Below are 19061 nucleotides of genomic sequence, written 5' to 3' on the forward strand. Positions count from 1 at the left end.
TTTTGATCTCAGATAGGCACATCCCCCTCCATTTTTCTGTACTCTATAAAGCACCAGCCAGCCGCCCCTGGTGCTACCCGTGCACAGGCTGATGGGACTTAGCAATTCATCTTCACTGGTTGACCACCACAGGTGCGCATGTAAGTCCTAATAAACCCGTCTCTTTCACAGCCAGTCCTCCAGGTTACTTCTTTGGAATCTATGAACAATAACACTGAAGTTTTCTGGGACCTCAGCACTTTGTATAACACATGCCCAGCTATCCAGTGTGGAAGTCAGTTTAGTCTAAGGCAGGTGGGGATCTTGAACCTAGGCTATAATATTAATGGTTCCCCTTTAGTGAGCTCAGGACATTCAGTGAGCTGTAATTATGGCCAAGAGAATGCACTCCATGTATTTATTACATTTAATCTTTACCTTTCACGTTTAACCTAACCATTCTACGGGGAGGAAAGCTGAGGCTCCCAAGTAATATGCCTTGTTATTGCTTAGTTCCTTTCCCACTCCCCCAATTATTTCCTGAATCTTGTGCACCCCCATTCTTAAAGCTTCCCAGTTCCTTTCAACATCTCTACTGCCAAAGACAAGGACACAGGAGGCCGGGTGGAGACCGAGGTTTCACAAGAAACTGATCTTTACTCAACAAAGTTCTACACAAGTGGAATCTCACGCCACCTCGGCGCCAATCCCCAGCACAGCACAGTAACAAATGGACAGACCCTGGAGCCCGCAGGAGGAAGAGGGTGAAGGGGAAGGAGGGACATGGGAGCAAGTGGAACTGTGGATCGAGGCCAGTCAGGGTCCACAGCCCAGGGCAGGGGAGGTTGAGAAGCTACAACTTCGTTGTGCAAAAATCAACCAAAAATAAATTAAAATTAAATAGTTTTTAAAAAAAAATAAGACAATGAACCAGACTCCCACTTCCCTGAAGGCAATTGGAGACCCTCATCCTGGGTGGAGGAGTTCCCAACCCATCAGCCAGCCAATCCAATCCACACACCCCAAGACCCAGCAGAGGATGCTCCAAAGAATTGGAATTACCAGGAAATTAAATGGTATTAAAATTTTTTTTTCTTTTTTCTTTTTTACAAATGGCTTCCAGAGACCTGCTGGAGTTTCAAGGGGGAGGGGGAACCAGCTGAGTTTATGGAATGTGCACCAGGTGCCCCTTGGAATAGAGGCAGGGCCTGACCCTGTCTGAGAAGACACAGGACTATGATGGGGTGGGGGTAGGGTCCAAGAACCCAGTGGGATGGAGCAGGCCCCAAGATGCAGGAATCATCAGACCCCCCAAAGCCCCTGAAGGGACCCCTAAAGTAAAAAGCAGGGGAGGAGAAAAAAGAAAACATTAGGGGGGCTGCAGGGCCCAGCTTCATTTCTAGGCCAACTCAGAATCACATTCCCTCTGGTTCTAGGGGTCCTCTCTCACGGTGACCACATCCCTGGCCAATCCCAGAAGGACCCCTAGAATCACTGCCCCAATCTGGCAGGCTCTTGGGGCCACTGGGAGCAGTGACGAACAGGAAGACTCAGGGCCTCACCACTCCTCCTCTAAGCCCTTGCTTTCCTTCTTGCTGGCAAAGCATAAGCTTTTGTCTCATCAACATCTATTAAATGCCCCGGCCCTTATTATAAAAACTTGGGCCTGGAACTTGAGGAGGGCTCTCTGGAGCACAGAGAAATAGACTGCCCTTTAAATGGACACGCTTATGGAGAGAGGCAGGGGTAGATGTCAGCCGCTCTGGCCACTGCAGCTCTCTTCCAGAAAAGGCCCCAGCCCAGTGTCTTCACCCTAGCCACTCCTCTGGTCCCCACTCTTCTGGCCGGGATGAGACAAGGAGAGGGACATGGTGGCTGCGGCTGCCATAGAGCTGGCAGAAGTGTGCTGAGCAGGTCAAAGTGTGTGTGTGTGCTGACAGGGCAGCCCCAAGGTGGCCATCCTCTTATCCCACCCTGGGTTCCCAGCAAAGGACCCCAACCCACCCAGCCCTCCCCAATCATCATCAATTCTGGTAAAACGGCTGAAGCGTCTTAAACTCTAGATGCAGGTTACACGGAAGGCCTCATGGGTTAACTCAGGGGTTCACTAATTCTACTGTCTCCATGCAGTCAGGGAAATGGTGGGGCAGCTGACCCAGCCTAGCTGGCTGCAGCGCCCACACATGCGTGTAGCCACGTGTGTACGTGTGTGTACGCACCTCTACAGGGAACCCCCCCTCCCCGCCTGCTTTCCCCCTGCCTCACCCTAAGCTGGATTCGGTCGGCGGTGTTGATTCTTCCCCCCCACATGGCTGGCCCATGTGGGCTGCCTGTGGTGACCCTACTTAGAGAAAGGGGCCCTTGCTGCCAAGAAGTCCCACCCCCCTCCCATTTGTAGGATGAGTGTGGAGGCCCCACCCACCTGCCCACCACTGCCGGCCACCCAGGCCAGGCATGGCAGGTAGATGGGAAGGGAAGGCATCTGGATTTGGGTCCCACTCACTCCTCCCTAACCCCCTCGACCAGGGCACGGCAACTTCTGGACGCGGTGTGCTCCCCAGCCACCCCTCCGATGACGACGCAGACAGAAACCTGCAGGGAGAGGAAGAATCAGGGCCTGTGCTCCCTCAGCCCGGAAGACAGCACCAGCCCCTACATGCAGCCTCCTCACCGGCAGTCTCAATGCTCCTCTAGACCCCGTAGAAGGCAGCCAACCTCTCCTTGAGCAACGGCGGGAACTGCTCTGAGAACTGCTGCCAGTTTTCCTCTCCAACTTGGTCTTTGAAACCATGGAGAATCTGCGGGCCGGGGAGGTGGGAGACGGACTCCAGAACAGAGCACATGAACTCAGCCTCCCCCCAGAGAGCCTTCCCCTGCCACCTCCTGGGACTACATCAGGGCGAAGCAGGAGCCTCACCTTATAAAACATGTCCCGAAGGTCATCCTTAGGGCTCACCCAGGAGGCTACAGCATCGCAGAAGAAAATAAAGTCCTGAAATGTGACGGATCCCATGTGAGGGGCCGCCCGAGCCCAGCCCCAGTGCCTTCCCTCAGAGCCCAGCCGCCCCAACCTGCACGACGCCCCCGGGGTTGACGCCTATCATCATGCAGATGCCTCGGAAGGCTGAGTCCTTCTCCTCATTGTCCCTGATGTTCCTGAGGGATGTGCACCTGTGGGGAAGGTGAGCAGGGGGGAATCAGCCGGCAGGGGTGGGGCAGCAGGGGCATCCATAGGAACAGTGGGTAGAGGGGCTGGGGTGGGCTTTGTGTCTACGGGGCATGGAGGAAGCAGGGGGTCAGAGGGTGATGGGGCTGGGACGTGCATCTGAGGGTGAGCAGGGCTGGGTGGGCACAGGCAAGGGAACGGATTGGGCCTGTCCCACCCACTCTGCCGCCCGGCCCACCACACGGTAGGCCCCACACAGATGAGCACACACCAAGGCCGGATGAACTGCTGCAGCATGGGTGCCACCTCCTGTGGGCACACGTAGCCCAGGCGGCCGATGGTAATGGCTGGAATGGCAGAGGGACTCGTCAGGCGACCTGCAACCCCGAGTGGCCCCGGGACAGTACATGGGGGGGCCTCTGGCACCAGGCACCAAGCCCCGTCCCACGGGCCACAGGGGAATAGCTCCTGCCAGCCACCAGGGCCTGGAGCTCGGCCCCGCTTGGGTCTTCCCTGGAAGCCAGCATTAGCTTTCTTGCCTCACCTCCCAGAACCCCTTCCAGGTCCTTCCAGATACCTTCCCTGTTTCTTTCCCAAGGCCACTTAACTACACTCCCAGCCAAGAAGCCCACCTCCAGGAGGTGAGCAAGGGGGCGGCAGCAGCCAGACCTGGCGCCCACCTGTATTTTCCAGCAGGGTCTTGGGTGTGTTGGGCCGGTTAATGATCTCCACCAGGTTGTTGAGGACCATCTGCACGTAGGGCTGCATCTCTGCCCCTGGGGGACCTGACAGTCAGAGCCACACACAGCCCACGCCACCCATGCCACCCACCGCAGTTGCATCTAGATACTGGCCAAGCACATCTAGTGACGGAGCAGAGAAACTTTAGCTGGTTCCTGGGCCAGGACCCATAGCCAACCAGAGGTAGATCCACGCCCTCTAAACACCAGAAGCTTCCCTGGAGTCACTGATGAACACCAAAGTGAGGCCAGATGGCCAGCTCCTTTGCGGGGAGAGGGGAAGCTGCCAAAGTCTCCCTACCAATCCCTGTGGAACTGCATTTGGGGTGGGGAGGTGGCAAATTGTCCAATTAGAACAAGGCGCCTGTCCTGCCTCTTTACAGAAGCCAATCACAGATGGCCTTTCAGCCATCTGGCCCATCTCTGATGAAAATGCTCAGAGGTACCCACTTGCCCCTGGCCCATGGGAGCCTTCCTCAAGGAGCACCAGCACCCTCTCAAGGGGACCTGTCACTCAGAGCCAGGCTCCAGGCCAGGAACAGGTCAATGGGGAGGGGCAGAGCCTGCCCACCTGCAGGGCACTCACCCATCTGCATGCAGATCTCGCCAATGGCCCAGGTGGCATTGTTGCAAACAGAGATGAACTCAGGGTTCAGGTTGGTGCCCAGGATGGGCATGAACTCAGCTGGTGGGGGAAAAGAGGGGTGTTGAGCAGGAGGACCCGCAGGGTGAGCTCCCGGACCGGGCTGGGTGGGCCCCATCAGACAGTACGAACACATCCTAGTTCGGTCACAGTCCTCCCTGGTCATTGTTCCATCACTTGAGGCCAGGGCGGGGTTGTGAGGTGAAGATGAAATGGGTGTCGTACCAATACAGGGCTTGACATGGATGAAGCAGGCTTTGGTGAGGTCTCCCAGGAGGGCAAAGGAGCTCTGCCGAACTTCAGGCATCGAGTCCTGGGGGTCAGAGCAGGGTCAGCATGGCACGGCTCCCCTCCCCCCAACCAGCTGGGGTGCCAACTAATCCCTCAGCTCAGGGCAGCTAGGGGAGCAGTCCCAGGAACACAGCCTAACCCTTCCACTTCCCAGCACCAAGGCTGCGGGCCCCCACATACACCAGGCCTCAGGGGCCGTGTGAGCCAGTGCTTGCTCAGGGCACTGCTGCAGAAGGAAGGGGCACCTGTAACTGCGGATACACGGGCTGGGCGTGATGGGGAAGGGGCTGTGCTTTCACGTTTTCTATTTTCTACTTTTAAGTTTTCTACGTTGTTGCCTTGAAAATGAGTTTTTACTCATGTCTTAATCAAATGCCTTTTAAAAGAATTATAAGTTTTTGTAATAGGCCCCCTTTCCCTGATGTCCTTGGGGACCCTGACCCCCCCCCCCAGGGTGGCCCACACAGGCTGCTCGGTGTCATCACTGTGAGAGGTCTGCGAAGGGTGCCCACCCACCTGCATGCACTGGAACAGCAATGTCATGATGTTGCTTCGGGCCACCAGCTGCTCCACGTGGCCACCCAGGCCCTCGGCCAGGCCGCTGAGCAGGTCTAGTGCCACGATCATAAAGTCCTTATCGGGAGCCTCGTACTGCTCAGGGTGCTGGGTATACATCTGGGCAGAGGGGGAGGCAGGAAGGTGAGGGCGGTAGGCCAGGGCTGGAGCAGCAGCGGAGGAGCGGGCAGATGGGTGCTCACCATGGCCTGGGCCAGTGTCTTCTGCACTAGGGTGACGCAGCGCTGGTAGACGGGCTCGCAGTAGGGCAGGAAGCCGCTCTGCAGGGCAGTGGCCACGGATGACAGACACTGGTGGGAGGAAGGCAGGAGAGGTGAACTTGGGTGGGGTGGGGCAGGACTGTGGGAGGGAGCCTGAAGCCCACCCACCTCCAGCAGAGGAAAGAGGTCCTTGTCTTCATCCTTGAGCTCGTTCCACTTCTGGATGAGCGGAGGCATCAGCTTCTGGATGTATTCCTGGAGGGGGAGCAGGAAGTTGGGGCTCTCTGGGCAGAGGTGGCAGTCTGGGAACCAACAGGGCTCCCTGTGACCCATAAGCATCTATTGCCTAAGCAATGAGGCGTGGCTCCCCACTGTGTCTCATGGGATCCTGCAAGGCCTGGCCATCCAGCCAGACCACCAGTTCTTCTCACCCATCCCAAGCCCCGCCCTGTCCACCACTGCCCCTTCAGGAGCCTGGGTCAGCCTCCTGCTACCCGCAGGCCCCTGAGCTCCCAGCACAGCACTTACCATGCTGTTTCATAACTGTGTGTCTCCCCCACTAGACTGGGAAAGGGCGAGGGCAGGGGCCAGGGCTCTCTGTCTACCTGTCGAGGTCATGGCCATGTCCCTGGTGTGCAACACGGGGTCGCCGCCAGGTCCCTGGATGCCAGAGGTAAGCAGGGAATCGGGAAGAGGGAAGTGCTGTGGGGTCTCACCGGCTGGTTGAGATGGTGGCCCACAGAGTCAGCCAGGGTGCCGATGGCATCATAGAGGATGAGCAGGTTCTTATGCTGGTACTTGCCAAAGGCAAAGACAAGAGTGTCCAGGATATAGCTGAGGTAGGGCACCAGCTCTGTGCAGGCCTCCTCCTCCAGGGTGGCAAAGGCACTAGAAGGGGAGAAAGGGCTCAGCGGGCATCTACAGGTGGCGGCTGGGCCAGAAGCAGATAAAGCACCCGGGATCAGCCAGTACGAATACGTTAGAAATCAGCGAATATCAGAGGTAATGAGTGTCATCACTTCCCGGATGGCAGCCAGCGGCGCAGGGGGTAAGGACTGGGGGGCCAGGGGCCAGGGGTCACCTGCAGGCTGCCTCCTGTACCCTCTTGTTGCCATCTAGGATGCGCTTGAGCAGTTCTGTCATCAGAGGCTTGAGGTGCATGTCTGGCGGCTGGCTGACCACCCAGTGGGCGTAGCGACTCAGCGTCCAGCAGGCAATGGAACGAACCAGGGCCTTCTTGTCCGACAGGCACTGGATGAGGTGTGGGATCAGCTCGGGAAGGTAGGGTACCATGCCCTGCATACAGCCTGTAAGGACAGCACAGGGACAATCCTGAGTCCAGTTGAGCCCAGCCACACCCACTCTTTAGGGGAGAGGATCAGCCGAACCTGTCAGATGGGGAAACTGAGGCTCAGAGTTTAAATTAGCTCAGAGCCCTGACCTAGTAGGTCAGTTGGTTAGAGCAGTGTCCTAATATGCCAAGGTTATGTGATCCATCTCCCATCAGGGCACATACAAGAATCAACCAATGGCCCTAACCGGTTTGGCTCAGTGGATAGAGCGTCGGCCTGCAGACTGAAGGGTCCCAGGTTCGATTCTGGTCAAGGGCATGTACCTTAGTTGTGGGCACATCCCCAGTAGGAGGTGTGCAGGAGGCAGCTGATCAATGTTTCTAACTCTCTATCCCTCTCCCTTCCTCTCTGTAAAAAAATCAATAAAAATATATATTTTTTAAAAAAGAATCAACCAATGGCCCTGGGCTGTGACTCAGTGGTTAGAGTCAGTCCGTGCCCCAAAGATCATGGGTTCGATTCCCGATGAAGGACACATACCTGGATTGTAGGTTGAATTTCCAGCCCCAGTTGGGGCAGGTGCAGGAGGCAACCAATTGATGTGTCTCTCACATGGATGTTTCTCTCTCTCTCTCTCTCCACACCCTCTTTTCCTCCTTTCCTTCCTTCCACCCTTTCTAAAAATCAATGGGAAAATATCCTCAGATGAGGATTAACAACAAAAAGAATCAACCAATGAATGCATAAATCAGTGGGACAACAAAATCAATGTCTCTCTCTTCCTCTCTAAAGTCAGTGATGAAAAAAGTTTGAGTCAGTGAAAAGTAGGGTCAGGAGGGGAAGCCACAACAGGGCAAACCTTTCTTTGCCACCAGCTCCACCTCAACATGGTCACTCATTAATTCACAGATGACCAGGCTGCACTCACTCAGGCTTTGTGGGCAGTGACCACACAGGTTTCTTTTGAAACTTTTCCTGGATGTTTGTGATATTTCTTTCTCGATTTTCCATCTTCCTTTTTTAAAAAAACCATGAGTATGTCTTACATCAACGTGAGACACACATCAATTGGTTGCCTTCCTCGCAAGCCCCTACCGACCACCAGGGATGGGAATAAAACCGAAACTCCTTGGTCCCCGAGCTGATGCTCTACCACTGAGGCAAACTGGCCAGGGCTATCTTTTTCTCTTAAGTTTTGTGGGGTTTTTTTTATTGATTTCAGAGAGAGGAAGGGAGAGGGAGAGAGATAGAAACATCAATAATGAGAGATAATCATCGATCAGCTGCCTCCGGCATGACCCCTACTAGGGCTCATGCCTATAACCTGGACATGTACCCTGACCTCCTGGTTCATAGGTCAACACTCTTTTAATTTAGAGAACACAGATAATGGCACACCCCCTAATAATCTAAGACAAGAGACCCTTTTTCACTGGCTTAATGTTAGTTCCTCCAGCTCTTTTCCATGAATATGTAGAATACCTAATGTGAGGGGACCTCTCCTTAGATAAATTTTGAAAGCTCTCCAGGGTGAGGGCTCCTGAGCTTATCTTAATTTTTTAAAATTTTTATTAATTTCAGAGAGGAAGGGAGAGGGAGATATAGATAGAAATATCAATGATAAGAGAATCATTGATCAGCTGCCTCCTACGTGCGCCCACTGGGGATCCAGTGTGCAACCTGGGCACGTGCCCTTGACTGGAACCGAACCCAGGCCCTTCAGTCCACAGGCTGATGCACTATCCACTCAGACAAACCAGCGAGAGCTGAACTTATTTTTTAGGACAGGCCTGGATGCTGAGACAGTCACAAGTGAGGCCGGTAACAGACTCGAAAAGCCCTCTGGTTCATTCAAGCTGTACATTCCATCAGGACAAAGCGCGCTCGAAAGCCACATCAGTAACAGCCCATGTGAATTTGTAGAAACACGACCACGGCACACTTCTCATTCTGGCAGGCCAGCCCCGCAGCCAGGGAGCAGGTTTGAGGCTCAGCTGCGCCCTGGGTAACTGGGGAGGTGATGTACGTCCCTCTGTACCTTAGTGTCCCCATCTATGAATCCCATCTCATCAGGTCGGACTGAGCCCACAGAACAGGCTGCCGGCCACGGGACATGCACTGCGGAAGTGACATTATTGTTGTAGCTATAATTATGCTACGGCCTCATAGAATTGCATGTCCATGAGAATTAAGGAGAGGGTTTGCATTTCAGGGTTTGGGGTTCCTTTAAGGCTCATAGGCTGAGGGTAAGATTCAAATCCCAGATCTGTCTGGAGAGGCTGAGCAGGCCTCGGGAGGGAACTCAGGGATGAGGTCCATCACCACTCTCTGCCCCCAGGCCGCTCCGCCTAGGCCAGCCAGTCTCATGCTAGCACAAGGGTCAGAGGTCAGGCAGTCAGGACAGCCAGGGCACTCACCTTCAGCGATAGCGCCCAGCACTAGGATGCCCGACTCCTTGACGACCCATTCAGGGTGAAAGAGGAGGCCCTTGAGCAGGGGAAGGAGGTGGGGCAATAGTTCCTCCCGGAAGACATTGGCCAAGACATCCAGTGCAGCCGCCGAGCACTTTCCTGAGACAGAAGGGAAATTGTGGGGAGGGGGAGGCAGGCTCAGGGAAGCCCATCAGGCAGGGCCTCTTCCACCATACCCCCAGGTCAGAGATCACGATTAGGATGATCTTCACCATCTGCTCCAAGTAAGTTTCTCCTCACCTTCCAGCCCCGCCACCCCGCCACCCCTCCTGCCGGGCCACGCACTCAGATTCCAGTCCGATAAAGCATCGTCGTCATCGTCGTCCTCAGCATCCTCAGAGCCGTCAGGCCTCTCGGCCTCGTGGGGCAGTGTCACAGTGCGCGACTTGTGGAAGCGGGGCTTAATGTCCTGCTCGCTGTCGGGGACTGCCTCGTCCTCTTCCACATCTCCCTGTGGGCCAGACAAACCACTAAGCACCACCAGAGCCCCAGCCCCAACCCCCACCGCCCTCACCCACCTGCCTGTGCCCGGTGGTCAGCCCAGCTGACCTTGAGCAGGATAATGTCGATTTCCGAGTACTTCATCCCATTCACCAGGATAGGGATCAACCTGTTGGGAGAGAGGCTATTCACTGGGAGGCAGGGTGCCCTGGGGGGATTGAAAGCCTGGGCAAGAGGAAAGCAGAGGTACAGACGGGAGTGTCAAGGGCAGACTGTAGAGCACACAGTGATTCTGCTGGCCCCGTATCCCTTCATTTCCCTTAATGGGAGCTACCCACTGTGACAGGCACAGAGCTGACACCACTCCTGGCTCCACAGGAAGGCTCTTGACCCAGACCTGGACACCGCTGAATACACTGAGCTTAGAACAGTGCCTGACCCCTAGTTCTCCTAAGGCAGGGACATGTGGCCCAGTCACCAGGAACTTCCCTGGGATGGGGCCAGGTGAGGGGAGCAAACAGGCAAGGCAGCCAGCCCCATCCGCTGGCGCCCATGTACCTTGGGATTGGAAACTGTGATTAGTCTTCGCTGACTTGGGGATAGGTGAGTGATCCAAGCTGACCCTAGGAGTTTTGCTGGAGATACTGGTCAAGAGGGAATTCTTTTTCAGAGGTTCCTAAGCTGTAAAGCTGTAGAAGGCCACAGCCAGGAGGGAAGGTCATGCCTGAGAACAAAGCCAATGGAAGGAAGTAGATCTCAGACTAGACAGATGCCTTTCACATCCTTTGAGCACCTGGACCCAACTATGCCTAAAGCTCTCTTGACTTCTCATTTATTCCATCTATAACTTAACTAACTTTTAAGTCACTAAAGCTACATTCATATCCTCCAAAATATATGCAGGCACCCAGCGAGTGTTGCCCAGTGGTTAAGTATCGACCTATAATTCCTGATCAGGGCACATGCCTGGGTTGTGGGCTGGATCCCAAGTAGGGGACAAGCAGGAGGCAGCCAATCAGTGATTCGCTTTCATCATTGATACTTCTCTCTCTCCCGCTTCCTTCCCCTCTGAAATCAATAAAAACTGAACAAAAGTGTGTGCAGGTATAGAAAGCAAGCTGAGACAGGAAAGATGGAGGCTGGGGTGGGACAGCACACAGGAGACACTCACTGGACCAGGTGGGAGGCCAGGACGTCCTTGCAGATGGGCTGTTCGGCCAGCGTCAGCCAGAACTCACAGGCCTCAAGGGCCACATTCTCGTCATGGTCCTGGGTCCTCTGCAGCATATACTAGGGGAGTGGAGTGAGAAAAGCTGAAGGCCCTGCCCAGCAGGGGGTGATACCCGCTGTGCCCCCAGCCCCACAGCACCCCCCCAGGCTGGCCTGGGTGTGCACACCTGGATGATGCTATGCATGTGGGGGATAAGCCTGTCGATTCGCACTTCCAGCAGCATCACCAGGGCGCGGCACACATTCTTCCGCACCTCAGGGTCATCGTCCACAGCCAGGGCAAACAGGTGCTGCAGGGAGGGGAGGGTCAGCCACAGCAGGGACCCTGGCCCTCACCCTGCTCACCCCCAGCCTGGCAGCCCACCTCAATGAAAGTGTCAATATTGTCCATCAGTGCCTGGGCCCGGTCCATGATGAACTGGTTCACACAGGCGATGGCATGGGACCTGGCAGGGAGTGGGCATGTGGGTCACCCCCGCCCTGCCTACTCCAGGCCCCCTGCAGACCCCTGGGGAGCTGCACCCACCGGATCTTGGGGCTGCAGTGCTTGAAGAACTGCAGGAACTTGGGGATCATGATGTTGAGGGGCCTGTTGAGGGCATCGCTATCCAGGAGCTCAGACGAGTCTTCACAGATCTTCTGCAGGGCGCCAAAGGCTCCCTGAATAGTGAGGAACATACATGGATGCAGGTCTAGGTCCAGTCCTGGTTCCCACTTGGGGGCGGGGGTGCGGGGGGGCCATGGCGCATGGCCTACCTCACATGTGTTGTAATCCTCTGAGTTGAGCAGGTTGCACAGCTGGGGCAGCAGCTCAGGCCACATCTGCAGCTCACCCTTGGAAGCGATGGTGGTGATGAGAATGCCTGGGCAGCCAGGAAAGGACGCTGCCTCAGGCTGGGTGCAGGTGGGCTTGCTCGGCACCCCAGTTCTCCCTGCCACTCTTAGGATGCTCTCCCTGTGAGCCCCACACACCTTTGGAGATCCTCTGAGCCTTACTGTAAATCAGCTCAGTTCCAGGTCTCGGGATGCAGCACAGAACTAAATACAAAGTCCCTGACCACAGGAGCTGTCTGTCTAGTGAGGGAGGCTGCTAGGTCAACATAAACCTGCAAAAAACCTGGGAGGCTATATATGCCAAGAGCTAAAGGGGGAAATAAAGCAGAGAAGATGGCTAGCAAGGGCTGAGGACGAGGGTAGCAACTTAAAACTGGGTGTCCAGAGCCTCCTCCAAGTGACATCTTGATATCTGAGCAAAGGCCTGAAGGAAATGAGGGAGCAGCATCCGGGCCCCTGGGTAAAGAGCATCCCAGGCAGAGAATGGCAGGTGCAAAGGCCTGAGGACAGGGGCATGCCTGGAGAGATTACAGATGGATAAGGAACCACAGGACCTGAGCAGACGGAGGTGAGGGCTGGGAGGGGCAGGGCCAAGAGGGCCACATGGCCTCTTGAGACCTTGTACTGCTTACTGGAAACCCAAGTACAACCTGCAGTAGGCATCTGAATGAAGGATGAAGGCAGTACAGGGGTTTGGCAGCTGGGCTGAACGTGGGTGATGTCAGTGCAGAGATAATATTTAAAGCCAGGAGGTGGCAGTCTTTCCTAGGGGAAGCTGCTGCCAGTGCCAACACTCCAGATGACCCTGGCTTACAGCTCTGCTAGTAAAGGTGCTCCCTGAGGTAGACTGTGAATGCAGTCGCAGTCCCATCCCTGTCTGTGTGACGTTGGCCACATCACCTAACCTTTCTGTGCCTCAATGGGAACGAAGACCACCAGCCTACCAGGGCTACTGGGAAACTTCAGTGACGTAAATCAAGTATCCAGAGCAGAGCCTGACACCCAGAATGCACTTGGTGAATTCAGATCCTTCTGCTGGCATGTGGGGAGTGAGGATGCATTGCTCGGGCTATGAGTCTCTTAACAAAAGCCAGGGCTGATCTTGGGGTAGGCCCCAGCATCTATCTCAAATTTAACACTATTTTTCTGTCTTTATTTCATTTTAAGACTACCTTCCCTTAGGGCAGTGGTTCTCAACCTTCCTAATGCCGCGACCCTTTAATACAGTTCCTCATGTTGTGGTGACCCCCAATTTCATTGTTACAAATTGAACATAATTAAAGCATAGTGATTAATCACAAAAACAATATGTAATTATACATGTGTTTTCCGGTGGTCTTAGGCGACCCCTGGGAAAGTCGTTTGACCTTGGGGGTCGCGACCCACAGGTTGAGAACTGCTGCCTTAGGGTAAGCGCATCTGTCTTTTCACTTAAAATAGTTACATACAACACCTTTTTAAAAGCAAGTTTTAAGAGTTGACAAAGATTTTAAAGAAACAAAAATGTAAGTCATTATATGCCAACTAACCTCAATAAACTGAGGGGGGGGGGGGATGTAAGTCAGTAACACATAGTAGGGATGTATTTATCAATAGTAAAAAGGCTTAAGATAGCCAAAGCCGGTTTGGCTCAGTGGATAGAGCGTCGGCCTGCGGACTGAAGGGTCCCGGGTTCGATTCCGGTCAAGGGCATGTACCTGGGTTACGGGCACATCCCCAGTGGGAGATGTGCAGGAGGCAGCTGATCGATGTTTCTCTCTCATCGATATTTCTAACTCTCTATCTCTCTCCCTTCCTCTCTGTAAAAAATCAATAAAATATATATTAGAAAAAAAAAAAAAAGGCTTAAGATAAACTGCTCGAAAATTGTGGTCATCCTTCTATTAACTCCCTCAGGCAGCCTTCCAGGAATCAGGAAGTCTCCAAGGCAAAGCTAACTCATTAATGACAGGAAGCTCCACAAGGGTAGGGAGCTCTGATTTTAATCTGCTGAGCCCTCAGGACCTAACACAAAATTCTGAGCATTGGGTGACTGCCTCCGAAGCAAGAATGACTATTTCAGGAAGGAGTGGTTCAGAGCATGGACCTACACTGGTCACTCCTGAGCTCTGCTACTTACCAGACAAGTCCCTCAACCTCTCTGTGCCTCAGTTTCCTTATCTGCAAAATGGCAGTAGTAATAGTTCTACCACCCATGGTGAATCAATAGCCTTAACATTTTGAGATGCTTCCTGGCTGAGAGGAAGGGCTCAGGTCGCCATCACAGGCTGACTCCTGCTGCCCCCACCCCCTTACCTATGGTGGCTCGGATGAGGGATGAGGCATCACCGATGTTGTTCAGACACTCCTGCTTGATGAAGTCCGCCACAGGCGGTGGGAAGCTCTGGTAATGCGCCTTCACATTGTTCTTGAGGATGAGGCCACTGAGAGAGCGAGTAGGCTCATCTGGGGGATGAGAGCTGCAGCTCAGGGGACCACAGGGGAGCGAGTGGGGGGTCTAGCCTGCATGGCGGGGCATCGAGGGCCTCATACCTTCTGACTTGAGTCTGGTCAGGACGAAGATCAGGTAGTTGTTGAAGTCGGGAAACTGGTTCAGTTGTTTGAGTTTCTGTCAGGTTGTTAAGGGACTTGGGAGACAAGGGCCTTCCCCCTACCATGTAGCTGACAGTACCTCTGACCTCTGGGACCAGGCAGCCACCTGTCAATCCCCATGCCTACAATGCAGTATTTCAGGCATGTCAAACTCACCCAGGAGGTGAGGGAGCATCCCTGAGTTCCCCATCACTCTTGAAGACCTGGCCAGAGCAGGTAAGGATTAGCAGACCTGGCTCTGTGTGAAGATGGCAGCTGCTACTCAGCTCTGCTTACTAGCAATCCAATGTCGGCTTTTAAAAAAAAAAAAAAGGAATCCGAGCCCTGGCCAGTGTGCCTCAGAAGTGAGAGCGTTGCCTTAGCTGGTTTGGCTCAGTGGATAGAGCATCAGCCTGTAGACTGAAGGGTCCCTGGTTCAATTCCTGTCAAGAGCACATGCCTGGGTTCCAGGCTCGAACCACACTAGGAGGCGTGCAGGAGGCAGCCGATCAATGATGCTCTCTCATCGCTGATGTTTCTCTCTCTCTCTAAAATCAATAAAAATATATGGGGAAAAAAAAAAGAAGTGAGAGCATGTTTGCCAGCACACAGACGGGTTTGATTCCCAGTCAAGGGCATATACATGGGTTGTAAGGTTTGATCCCCACCCTGGTGGGGGAGGCAACTAATCAATCTCTCTCAACTTCTTCCCTCCCCCCTTTCACTCTCTCCAAAAATCAATGGAAAAATATCCTTAGGTGAGTATAACAACAACAAAAAAGGAAACTTGCCAATGGTTTAAGTATTTTAAGTTTAAGTATGTATAGGCCCGGTTGGCATGGCTCAGGGGTTGAGTGTCGACCTATAAACCAGGTCATGGTTCGATTCCTAGTCAGGACATGGAGGAGGCAGGCTCTCCCCAGTGGGGGACATGCAGGAGGCAGGCATTCAATGGTTCTCTCTCATCACTGATGTTTCTATCTCTCTCCCTCCCTCTCTGAAATTAATAAAAATATATTTTTTTAAGTTTAATTATTTTAAAAAGTATTTTGAACAACCAATCGAAAAATTTTTTTAACCATGAACCTAAACAAAAGTTGAATCCCAACTAGAGGTGTCATTCCCCCAACCCCAGAGTCACATTTCTTCTGGAAATGGGACCCAAAAATTCTAACCCTTAATTCTCTGCCAAGGGATTAGGGGATGGGCCCCATCCTCTGTGGCCTTCAGGGGATGCAGATGTCTGCCCAGTTCCCCCAGGCCCAGAAGGAAGGATACATCCTGCACGATTCGCTGAGTGGCTGTATTGGGTGACTGCGAGTCTTTAAGCAGCTGTAGGACCTGCTGCAGACCCTGCTCGTCTGGCTGCCAGTCCATGGTGCAAGGCAAGCTGCAGGGATAGGAGCTAGGGTCAGGGCTCGGTCACCGGGGCTCTGTGCGAGATGGGACTGAGACCCAGAGAGTTGGCAGTGGAAGTGTAATCAGAGGAGTGCTGCTGCCAATTCAGCCAACCTAAGTGCGGGGAGGTGGGGGGGGGGGGGGGTCCCAGCAATCTGCACCATTCACGGTGGCACAGTAGCCAGCTTGGGAGAACAGGCAGGGAGATGTGGAAATGGGCCATGGGAGGCAGTGGCTGGGCCCGGTGGATCATCATCTGGCGGGCAGAGCCTGGGAAGGGTGGGGGCGGGGGGGTTCTGCAGCCCCTGAGGTTTCGAGGGCCCAGCCACGTACCCTGCCCCAGACCTCGATAACCTCTGGCCCCCGTGGTCTCCCCAGTGCAAGCAGATCCCCCTTCTCCCGAAATTGAGACCTCAAGCTCCGCCACATCCTCTGCCGAGGCCTGGGGTTCTGGTCCCTGAGCCTCCCTAGGTGCACCATCCCAAGGCGTTCCGATACTCATGATCCCTGCCGCCTCCCCTAATCCATCTCAGCCGGATACAGACTCCCGTGTCAGGCCTAGCTGGACCAGCGATTCCCCTTAATCAGGCCGCTTGCCTCTCCGAGAGAGAGAGCCAGTCAAGGATGCCCACCCTGCGACAGAAGCAGGTAGGTCCCTGTCCCTTTCCCCCAAGCAGGTCTGGCCAAGCCTGTCCCCCATTCCCGCCCTCCGCCCCGGTCAGCAGCATCTCCTGCCGACGGATCTCCGCTGCTTCCCCCCATCAAGTTTGGACAAACCCCCACACCATCTCCAGCCGGAAACCCCCTTCGTCGATCCCTGCGGATTCCCCCCAATTAGGCCGAACCACCCCTGGGGCACTCCCCCCAACGGATCCAGAAAAGCCCTCTAGGCCGAAGTCTGACGACCCTCCCTATCAGAGCCCAAAAGAGCCCCTAACTTTCCAATGCGGCCTCTCCCAAGGAGACCCAACCAAGCCCCACCGGAGAGCACCCCCACCCCGCACACACCCGATCCAAGCGACGTCCCCCAATCAGATGATCTCCAGCCCGACCCTAGGCGCCCCACTGGCCGGATTCTCTCGGCACCAAGAGCGGACCGGGCTCCGAGGCCCCACCCCCTAAGTCCGGCTCGGTTTCCCCCTCCCCCCCTACCCGTTCCTGCCGCCTCGAGAATCGGGCCCAACCCGAGAACCCAAGGTTCGCGGCCTTTACGGGTCAGGCGCGGCCCTGACGCCCGGGCAGCACGCGGCACAGGCACAGACCCTGACGGGGGTCAACGCCAGGTGGAGCCGAGCAGGTCCGGTTCCGGGTGAGGCCCACTTACCCGGCCCAAGGCAGCAGCGGCGGCGCCTTGTGCTGCGGCTTCTCGTGAGACTCGCGCGGAAGGAGGGAGCCAAAGCGAGGGAATTAAAAAAAAAAAAAAAAAAAAAAAAAGAACCACACACTCATACATACACAAACGCGGCCCCACATGAGCCGCGGCGGCTCCCGTACACCGTTCAAATTGGCCCAACCAAGCCAATCGGAAGCAGCAGCGGTCGCACGTGGCCGTGCACCCGGGAGACCCAGGCCCCGCCGAGTTGGGTCACGTGACCAAAGAGTGAGCGCCTCTCTTGGCCTCTCTGGCCGGCCGGTCCTCCCATCGTCTCGTCTTTCTCAGCGGCTCTCACGTGGAAGCTCCAGCTAAGTTTGACGGAACCTGGGACTTGGGCCGTGCAGTGGACACCGGAACCGCTCCGCCAGAGCCAGCTGCGGTGCCGGTCACCCGCTCTGAGAATTTAACTGCCTCCCTCCCCCCATCCAGAGGGTACTTGGTAGGAGTAGAGTCTGTGCGCTCAAGTTGAGAGTAGAGGGAACAGCCGCGGGTGGACTTTATACCCCAGAGACCAAAAAAAAAGCCAGACAAAGGGAGTGCCGGAGACAGGCTCATCCTACCGAAGCCTCTGCTACATTTTACGTTATATACTTCCCAGATTAAATTCCAGTTTAACAATTTTTACAGGGATATAAAAAAAACAAGGATGTAAAATTTTTAATGAAATGAACTAATAAAATAAACACTGGAGCAAAAACGCCCTAATCCCTTTCCCCACTTGAAGCTGAATGAAGTGGAACGGCCCAGGAAATTTAGGCGAGAGCAGGGTCATAAAGAAGGCATTTTTGTGATCTTTGCGCCGCCGTAGGACAAAGTGGGGCCCTCTTCCTCTTACGAGCAGGAAAGAGCTGGAGACCCAGTGCTCTGAGGACAACCCAGCCCTGCGCTGAGAGACTTCTTGGCCTCAGGAGAGGCACAAGGTCAATTTTTGCCCCAGCCTGGAGGAAGGGGATCGGTTTCTCAGCCCACTTTCCGTTGACAAAGTCAGTCTTGGTTCCGTTCATTCATGAAAAACAGGTGTTTAAGACCCCTCTTGCCGAGCACCGGTTTGGGAAAGTGGACAGGCGCCGAGCTCCACCCGACAGTCGAGTTCCCTAAAGCAGCCTGGATGCCCACCATAGCGGGCAGAATTGGACAGACATCCGACTGGAGAGACACGTGCGAGAAGCCGCTGCCTACGCATGCGCAGTGGCCTTCTCTCGCGCCCGCACTTATCTGGACTACAATTCCCTCCTGGCACCCGCGGCTATGGCTCTAGCTGAGACTCAGAGCCTGGGGATTTGTAGAGCCCTGGAGGTGGGCGTTAAACAGAAGAAAGGGTGAGGTTGAAGGGCTGGCACTATGTATATAGGTTTCCAGAAAGTGTATGAACGGTGGGAATTTTTTGCTCAGGGTTGGGGATTGCCCCAGATAAGGGTCAGATGGGGAGCGAGTTAGAGATGCAGGAGAGAATTTGTTAGGGTTCACCTCCCTTTTAACTCGTAGTTTCCAGCGACTCTGCACAAGCCTCGGGAGAGTGGGGATGGGACAGAATAAAGTGGCCCCTGCTACCTGTATGGCCCACAGTCCTGGTAAGTTTCCTCCCCCCAGCTGGTGGATTTGAGTACTGAATTAGGACTCCTCACCCCATTTCTTAAGCACCTACTACTGCCTGTAAGGCAGTTTCTAAATGTAATTCTCACAACAGCCATGTGCATGGCAAACTTACTTCATCTAGAAGCTCTAGGGCAAAAAGACACTCAAGGAGCTGATGCCCAACTGTGAATCTGAGATGGCAGACAAATGCCTATCGCTTTACAATAGCCTCTCTGCCTGTGCATCTCATCACACTGAACCAGCGTTTAATGGTCAGCA

The 19061-nt window shown here is 54.5% G+C and overlaps 1 protein-coding gene across 1 annotated transcript; it reads right to left on the bottom strand.

Moving 5' to 3' along the window:
* Positions 1–604: 604 nt before the first annotated feature.
* Positions 605–17299, bottom strand: TNPO2 (transportin 2). The gene is made up of 25 exons (XM_081092209.1): positions 17157–17299; positions 15713–15824; positions 14396–14471; positions 14159–14308; positions 11786–11892; positions 11556–11689; positions 11394–11475; positions 11197–11319; positions 10971–11089; positions 9908–9968; positions 9644–9809; positions 9305–9457; positions 6677–6902; positions 6312–6483; positions 5764–5850; positions 5578–5685; positions 5336–5494; positions 4754–4841; positions 4472–4570; positions 3826–3921; positions 3417–3492; positions 3051–3150; positions 2897–2971; positions 2651–2777; positions 605–2571 (listed from the first exon to the last, which is right to left on the bottom strand). Exons 2-24 carry the CDS (start codon positions 15809–15811, stop codon positions 2670–2672), a joined length of 2664 nt encoding a protein of 887 aa, XP_080948335.1. The 5' UTR covers positions 15812–15824; positions 17157–17299; the 3' UTR covers positions 605–2571; positions 2651–2669.
* Positions 17300–19061: the final 1762 nt, after the last annotated feature.

The sequence above is a fragment of the Myotis nattereri genome (genome assembly GCF_964212035.1).
Source record: "Myotis nattereri genome assembly, chromosome: 5".
Classification (NCBI taxonomy): domain Eukaryota; kingdom Metazoa; phylum Chordata; class Mammalia; order Chiroptera; family Vespertilionidae; genus Myotis; species Myotis nattereri.